Here is an 8,435-nt window from a genome sequence, read left to right on the forward strand (position 1 = left end):
GCACGGGCGCTGCCCCCTGCACGGGCGCTGCCCCCGGCATGGCCTGGGGCACGGGCACTGGCGCTGCCGCGGGCGCTGCCACGGGCACTGCCCTGGGCGTGGGCGCTGCCCCAGGAGCAGGCGCTGCCGAGGGCGCTGCCCTGGGCGCGGGCAGCAGCAGTATAACTCCTGAAGGCCCACTGCTACTCACTGGGCTGGTTTTTGCAGTGGTACCAGCAGCAGGGCTATTGCTTAGCACATGTTGCTCACCACTCTTGAAAACCCAGGCTCCAAGCCTGGAGCCTACAACTTTGCTGAACTTCAGTCTAATACAGCTTTCCATGGCTGGCGTGGTCTTGGATTTCTGCAATGATCTGGCAGCTGACATGACTGTTGGAGAAAGCACGGGAACACCAATGAGGTCCACAGATGATTTCTGAGAAGGAACTGGTGGCTCAGAGGCAGAAGGTCTTGGAGATTGCAGAGTGGCCCTTGCCTGCTGTGCAGGAGAAGACTTCACTGAGGAAGTAGTGCCTGGGCTTGAGAAAAGCCTGATGGGTGAAGGTGGCAGTGTCACCTCCTTCCTCACTGCTGAAGACTGGGATGACACTCTTGGAGGTGATTCTAGGTCTTTCTTTGAAGGTTGACTCACATTGGCTGTGTCATTCAAGCTCAGTGACATCTTGGCTGGACGTTTGGCTTCCTTCTGACCCTCGTCCTGATACTGGTTGACCACTTTCTCCGCAGCAGTCTGTGGTCCATTCATGAACCAGTGTAAATAATGATCTACAGAGAATTGAAATGGGGAGATCGTATTAACATTTTCCTCAGCTTCATAGGGTGGTATCATCCCAGAGACAAGAGGGTCATCAAGGGACTGCATGACATGCAGTTTCACTTTTTGACCCTGAGTACCAGCATCACTGTCAATGGAGTCACTGGCATCTGCCCCACAGTGTGCCCTGTCAGGTGATTTTGAGTCAGTAGGCTTGGGAAACTTTGGTTCTTTGGCATATTTGTCCAAGTCCACTTGCGAAGGCACTGCCAGGTCAGGAGAATGTTGTTTCCATGCATCCACACAACTGCCAACTTTGGAAATTTTGAGGTCAAATGGCTGGCTGACTTTTCTATTTTTAATTTTGGAGCAAGAAGGGAATGACCTGAACTGAGATGGTGGTGGAGAGTCAAGCAACTTGGTCTGCTGGGTCTGAGAGGTTATAGAGTACCTCCGGAAACACTGCTTCATTGAGTGAGTGTTCATCTTCTGCTGGTTATAAAGCAGTCTATTTTCAGTGCAGGCTACGGCTACAGATGGTTCAAGACACAGGGGCTCAGCTGTGGCCAAGAGCAGCTGGCTCTCCAGCTCAAGTTTGTCCTCCTGGGTCCATTCATGGCCATCGTTTGTTAAGGAATGCACATCATGGACTAAAGTCTGCATTGTTGGTCGTAAGAGAATATGTCTACTTTGACAGTTAGAATAGTGCATGTTACTGCACTGCCTATAGTCACGAATTTCTGCAATGACACATCCAGAATAAAAAATAGCCATCTTAGATTTTTCTAGGAGATCAATCAAAATAGGAGGTAATTCTTGGGCATCCAAGTAGTCAAGGAATTCCTTTTGTTCATAAGGCAGTTGAATAGTCTTAGATTCGGATCCATTTTCCCCCCTCAACATCAGCGAATAGCCCTCATTGCCAGGGTAGAGAGTGACCACCAAACAGGCCAACTTCTCTCGAGCAACAAGCTTCTCTAGCAGGTTCACATTTGTTCTTAGTCCCTCCAAACCCTCGGTCTCTTTTTCACATTCTTCAGCATATATGTCATAAAGCTTCTGAAATATGGACTTCCTTTCAGAAGATGAGTGTTTCCTTTTAGGAGGTCTCTCTTGGACACTTTCAATGAGATAGTCCGCACGATCCAAAGCTTTTTCTAAATCGTGCTGCATTGCAAATGCAATCGGTCCCTAAAAGAAGAGAGAAAATACGTACATTTACCAAACTAAGTGGGGCCCTAAAAGAAGTGAGAAAATAACGTGCAAGGGGGATGAATAACCAAGGGGGGCGAAAGCCATTCTGTAATCTTGGTCACCTCTTGCTGCAATAAGCAGTATCTCTGCTGTGGAGTTTGCAGCCTTTTTATATTACGTACACCAAGAAACTCACCCACCCTTGCCCCCCAAAAGTGTTACACATATTTATCTTGTTTTCTATAGAAAATTCTTTTTAAATTCCTAACAAAATTGGTACCTTCCGGGAGTCGCAACCAGGTCTCAAAATGGAACCCTCGGCGGGGATAAGCTTCTCAAGTCACAACGTGGCCGCTCGGCCTCAAAGTCTGTGACGCAAGATGTAAGACGCATGCGCACACACCAGATGCACCCGGGCTTCCCACTTCTACAACCGGTTTGAGATACTTCCTCTTCCTGCTTTCCTGCTTTCCTGCTGGTGGTGGTGTAAAGAGATGAATGCACCTTTCCTTTTTCATAGACTGTGGACGACATAGGCGGAAAAGTGTAAGGAGCATTAGGAAAATAAATAGATTTATTTTTTGCTATGACCTTGATTATGTACCAACTTTTTAAAAAGAAAGTCATAGAAAATTGTTTCTTATTTCTGTTTCTTTATTTTGCTGGTAACTTGACACAAATTTTTCACTGTTTTGGGAGTCTCTTGGCAGTGTTACCCTTGGTGTCTGTCTCCAGTTCCCCCCCCTCCCATTAGCTTGCTTTCGTATCTCTTGCATATGTGGTGGTGGTATAAGATGCTCTCGAGTCAAGTACCCATAGCGACCTTACAAATAACAGATCTGAACCCTTTCCTATCATGTGCCAACCTTACAATTCCTGGCACATTGGAACATTGTCAGTGTCAATCTGTCTAGTTGAGAGTTGCCTTCTCTTTAGCCAGCCCTTCACATTTCCAACCATGATGGTACTTCTCCAGGGAATAACCTAACCTAGCAGCATGCCTGAAGTACGTGAGATGAAGCTTTATCTTTGCCTTCGAGGAGCACTCTGGCTGTGCTGTCTCCAATACATATTTGTTTGTTGGGTTGTTTTTTGGGGGTCTTTTTGGCAGTCCGTGGTATACCCAGTACTGTTCTCCAACACCACAATTCAAAGGCATCAATTCTGTCATCCTCATTGATTGTTTAGCTCTCAGATGTATAGAAAGTGACTAGAAAGACCATGGCTTGAATAAGATGCACCTAAGTCCTCAAATTGACGTCATTGCTCCTCAGAAACTTGGAGAGCTCCTTGACTGCAGACTTTGCAGTGCAGTATGTCTCCTGATTTCCTGACTGCTGGTACCAAGGATGTTGATTGTGGATCCAAGTAAGATGTAATCGTTGACAAGCTTTGATCTTTATTCTATCATGACATTGCCTATTGGTTCAGTGCTGCAATGGGCTCCAGTGTGTCAGGAATTGTGAGGGTGCCACAGGATAGGACAGAGTTCAGATCTGTTCTTCTTACTGATTACATGTGCAACTCTATATATCTAGTGCAGGCATCAGACTTCTTTATTGTCTTTTCCAGAGTTGAAGCCCTAAGCACTCTTGTTTATGAGAATGTAACATTACCTCCTTACACATAACTTTTATTTTTTAAATAAAATTTTTGTCATTTTAACAAAAGTTTACAGAAAAGTTAGATTTTCATTCATTGATTGTTTCACATTTTACCGCTCTCCTTCCCTTCCCCCTCCCCAAACTGACTTCCCCCCACTATTTACAAAATTCTAATACAAATTTGAACAAATTCTTTTCATTTCCCTCACCCCCCACACGTGAACTTGTGCAACCCAATGATTAATCCCCTCTTCCCCCTGTACACCCACATCTCTCTGCTTCCAGCCTCTTCCACCCATCCTGGATCCGTATACTCCTTCTTCAATAATGGTCTTATCCAATATTTATCCTTGTGGGACTGAGTTCGTTCACTCAGCATAATGTTCTTCAGTCCCTCCCAAACTAGTTAATAATTTACAAAGTTATTGCTCCTGCATGCTGCATAGTATTCCATTGTGTGAATGTACCATAAGTTCTCAATCCATTCCATTGTGGTTGGACATTTGGGCTGTTCCCATGTTCTTGCAATGGTAAATAATGCTGCTGTGAACATTGGTGTACAAATCTCAGTTTGTGCCTCAGTTCTCATATTCTCAGTATTTTCCAAGTAGTGGAATAGCTGGGTCATATGGGATTTCTGTGTTCAGATTTTTGAGGAAGTGCCAAACTGCCTTCCAGAATGATTGCACCATTTTACAATCCCACCAAAAATGTATAAGAGTTCCTATCTCACCACATCCTCTCCAACATTTATTACTTGCTGCCCTATTAAACTTTCCCACTCTTACTGGAGTGAGAAGGTACCTCATTGTGGGTTTGAGTTGCATCTTTCTTACTGTCAGTGATTTGGAGCACTACTTCATGTGTTTGTTTGCCATTCTAATATTTTCCTCTGTGAAAATTCTTTCCATGTCTTTTGCCCATTTTGTAATTGTGTTTGCCTAAGTATTTTATGTGTTGATTATGTTTTCTGTGGATTTCACTTGAGAATAAAGGCACACAAAAGCATATGGCATTTTTTGTTTGGGGGAGTTTTTTGAGTGCTTATCTGTCAGTTTACTTTTAAAAAAATTGGTTAATTAATCCATCCACACACATTTTATTTTATAACACTAATTACAATTTATCAATTCCATTTATTATATCGTCTCACCAAATCTTCACTGTACTCACCCTTTCCCATCACTTTCCTCACCCATCCACTATTCTCTGCTCCTTTCTCACTCCCCTCTCATCTCTGTTAACTTTCCATTATAGCTTGTATCTGTGGGTAAGCCTTTCTTTAGCTTCCCACACAAGTCTGGTATGTATACCCTGCTCCACATTTCTGACTTGCATTTATTTCACAAAAGTGAAATGAAGCCTGATAAGATGAGAACTACTGCTGTGTTTGATGGCAACACAATTTAAACAATGAAAACTTTAGACCATAACTATGGATTTGGAGAAAATTATTTCATTAAAAAAATTATAGGTCATGGTTTTCTTAACTAAAACCAATTGCTTTTGCATGGATTTGGGCTAACGATGACCCCATGTTTTTCACCGTAGAACTGAACTTCATACAGTTTTTTAAGTCTTCTTGCTCCCTAAATCTTTCTCCTATGGTGCCTCTGGGTGAACACAAATCTCTACTCTTTCAATAAACAGTCAAGTGCCTTACCTGTTAGCTCCAGCCAGGGATGCCTCTGTGGTTTTTTTTTTTAATTTTTTATTAGTTTACATATAACAATTTGTTTATATTGTGTTTCATCGATGTACATTGTTTGCACCACAAAACTCTGCAATCTTGTGACCCTCCCTCTTCCCCACTGTCAGCACCCCTGTCCCCTCCCTTTCTCTCTTTGGATATCCATATCCATCTTTAGTGGTTATCTTTCTGTTTTAACAATAATGGCCATACAGTTCTTAGGCACTCGGATTAGTTCATTCAACATAAGGCTCTCTAGCCTCTCCCATGTTATACAGAATTTTCAAAATTGTTGCTCCTGAGTGCTGCATAGTATTCTATGATGCGAATGTACCACAATTTCTAAATCCAGTTGTTTGTTGATGTACTTCTGCGCTGTTTCCATGTTCTTGTTATGATGAATAGTGCTGCTATGAACATTCGTGTACAAATCCCCATTTGTGTCTCAGTTCTGTTTTTCTTGGAGTGTATTCCTAGCAGTTGAAAAGCTGAAGTCATATGCAATCTCTATGTTCAGCTTTTTCAGGAAACACCAAACTCTTCCAAAGTGATTGTATGATTTTAAAATTACGGATGTCTTTGTTAACTTGGTTACCTTAAATTCTGTTGACCTGTTGGGATAGGATTTTCAAAGATCTTACTGTTGAGATCTGGACTTTGTGATAGTATAATAGTGAGAAAAGTCTGAGTAATGAGAAGAATCCAAAAGAGATTGGTGAAACTTTTTAATTACAGATGACTTGAAAGGAAATGTAGTTTTATTACCAAAAGTAATGGTGATCATTACATATTATAATAGTTACAATATTATTTTTTAATTTTTTAATTAATTTTTTTTTTTGTGTACCATCAAATCGGATCTGACTGGTACAGGAGGAGATTGTCCCTCCTTCCCCAGCAGAGCATCTGGTGGATTTGAACCGTTTGCCTCTGGGATTGCAGTGCAGCTTCTTGCCACTAGGCCACCAGAGCTCCCCTAATAGTTACAATATTATAGTCAGTTTTAAAACTCTTTTAAAGAATAAAGTTTAATTAAAATGACCCTCATTCATGACAAGAGAGAATGATTTTCTAGGTGTCTTGGTGAAAAAAGATACTTCTGTAGCACTCCAAAGAGGTTTGAAGCAGTTTCGTTTCTTCTTTTAAATTAATTCTTCTCTGCCTCTCATTTTTCTTTCCACATATCTAAATTTAGACTAAGAACCAAATGATGAAACATTATTTTTTCTATTTGTAAATCAAAATACTCAAGTTGAACAATGCATAAATTAAATGATAGTCTAACTGCATCTGTTTCAGGAGTTGAAGGAAGTGAATTGGGAGCTTCAGTGAAAGCACTTGTGATTATTCTCCCAACTTGAATAGATGCACTTAGCAGCCTCACTGACTCTTCCAGGCTTATCACCTTGTCATTGCTTAGTTCATATCAGGTGCTAGAGAATAAGACAAGTAAATTAATTAATGAGTGACTCAAAGCTCTATTTTCCTTAATTCAAGACTCATAAAAACTCATATTAATATTTTATCCTATTTTTAGAGATGAGAAAAAAAAAGACAAAGAGCAAGGTCTCATGCTTTCAGTGATATGGTAAGGACCCTCAACCTGGGTACTGTTAACATTGTTATGGGAAGGTTGTCTTGTGCTTTGAGTGTTGTTTAGCAGCTTTCCTGTCCTTCACTTACTAAATATCAAAAGTGTTCAATTTTCAATTAGTTAGCTTAAAAAATGTATTGGTTCCCATAACTAACAAGTCAGTAATAAATGGCTACAGCTATTTAAAATCAAATAGTAAAATAAAAAATAAAAAAATTTTAAAAGTAGCTATAAAGAAATCAAAAGATGTCACAAATCTGTATTTTGTAGCTCTGCTGCACTCTATATTTGCTTCATTCTAGGTAAACTCTCCATTGACATACCAGCTTGGTTGTCTTAGGTGAAAGACAAGCTGCTTCCTCAGTTTGTCCAGTATAAGATATAAAAATTGAGTCCCAGTGGGAGAAATTTGGTCATGTGCTCAAACCTTACAATGTAATGAATGCATCAGCATGGCAACTCATACCACTTGAGACAGCCACCAGTGTGTGTATGAGTGATTTGGGTGAAAGCTTACAAAGATTCTAAGTTTTTCATGGAACCATTTTAACACATTTAAAAATAACTTTAATTATAATATCCACAACATAATGTCACTTTCCCCAATTCTTCCTTATATGTTTCATTTCCATTTCTGCTGCTTTCCTATCCCTTTTTGCTTTGTAGGATTTATTGTTAGGCAAATTCTGCTCCTTTTTTTCTTTTTTAAAAATTTTATATTGGTTTACTTAGAAAATTCACATATGTTCTTTTTCATACCATATCTTTCCCCTTTTCTTTACCCACCCCTCCATCCACTTATCAAATTGTGTGACCCTATGTTTAAGCCTACCTCCCCTTCTTGGACCCTCGTACTCATTCTACAACAATGGTCTTATACAGTATTTGTCCTTGTGAGACTGAGTTAGTTCACTCAGCATAATGCTTTCCAGTCCCACCCAAGTTAGGTAGTGATTTACAAAATCATTGCTCCTGCATGCTGCATAGTATTCCATTGTGTGAATGTACCATAATTTCTCAATCCATTCCGTTGTGGTTGGACATTTGGACTGTTTCCATGTTCTTGCTGTGGTGAATAACACTGCTATGTACATTGGTGCACACGTCAATGTATGTGCATCAGTTCTCATTTTCTCGGTATATTCCGAGCAGTGGAATAGCTGGGTCATATGGAATCTCTATGTTCAGCTTTTTGAGGAATTGCCAAATTGCCTTCCAGAGTGATTGTACCATTTGCAATTCCACCTATAATGTGTAAGAGTTTCTAATCTTGCCACATTCTCTCCAGTATTTATTACTTGCTGTCCTGTTAAACTTTGCCACTGCTAACCAGGGTAAGATGGTATTTCATTGTGATTTTGATTTGCATCTTTCTTATTGCCAGTGATTTTGAGCATTTCTTCATGTGTCTGTAGGCCATCTGAATGTCCTTCTCTATGAAATGTCTTTCCATGTCTCTTGCCATTTTGTAACTGGATTATCAGTCTTTTTCTTCTGGAGGCCCAGTAGTTTTCTCTAAACTTTCATTATAAGATCCTTGTCTGAGATGGTATTACTAAATGTTTGATCCCAGTCAATAGGTTGTCTTTTCACCCTGCA

At 40.5% G+C, this 8,435-nt stretch overlaps 1 protein-coding gene across 1 annotated transcript in view; it reads right to left on the reverse strand.

The window, feature by feature from the left end:
- LOC102851377 (transcription factor SPT20 homolog) overlaps positions 1–1,927 on the reverse strand; it is a 3,511-nt gene extending 1,584 nt beyond the window's left edge. The window contains exon 1 of the mRNA XM_006885078.1: positions 5–1,927. Within this exon, the coding sequence (XP_006885140.1) occupies positions 5–1,927 (1,923 nt within the window). The remainder of the gene's footprint in view (positions 1–4) is intronic.
- Positions 1,928–8,435: the final 6,508 nt, after the last annotated feature.

This window comes from Elephantulus edwardii, unplaced genomic scaffold, assembly GCF_000299155.1.
Source record: "Elephantulus edwardii isolate Elephantulus edwardi_28Jun2011 unplaced genomic scaffold, EleEdw1.0 scaffold00040, whole genome shotgun sequence".
Lineage (NCBI taxonomy): Eukaryota > Metazoa > Chordata > Mammalia > Macroscelidea > Macroscelididae > Elephantulus > Elephantulus edwardii.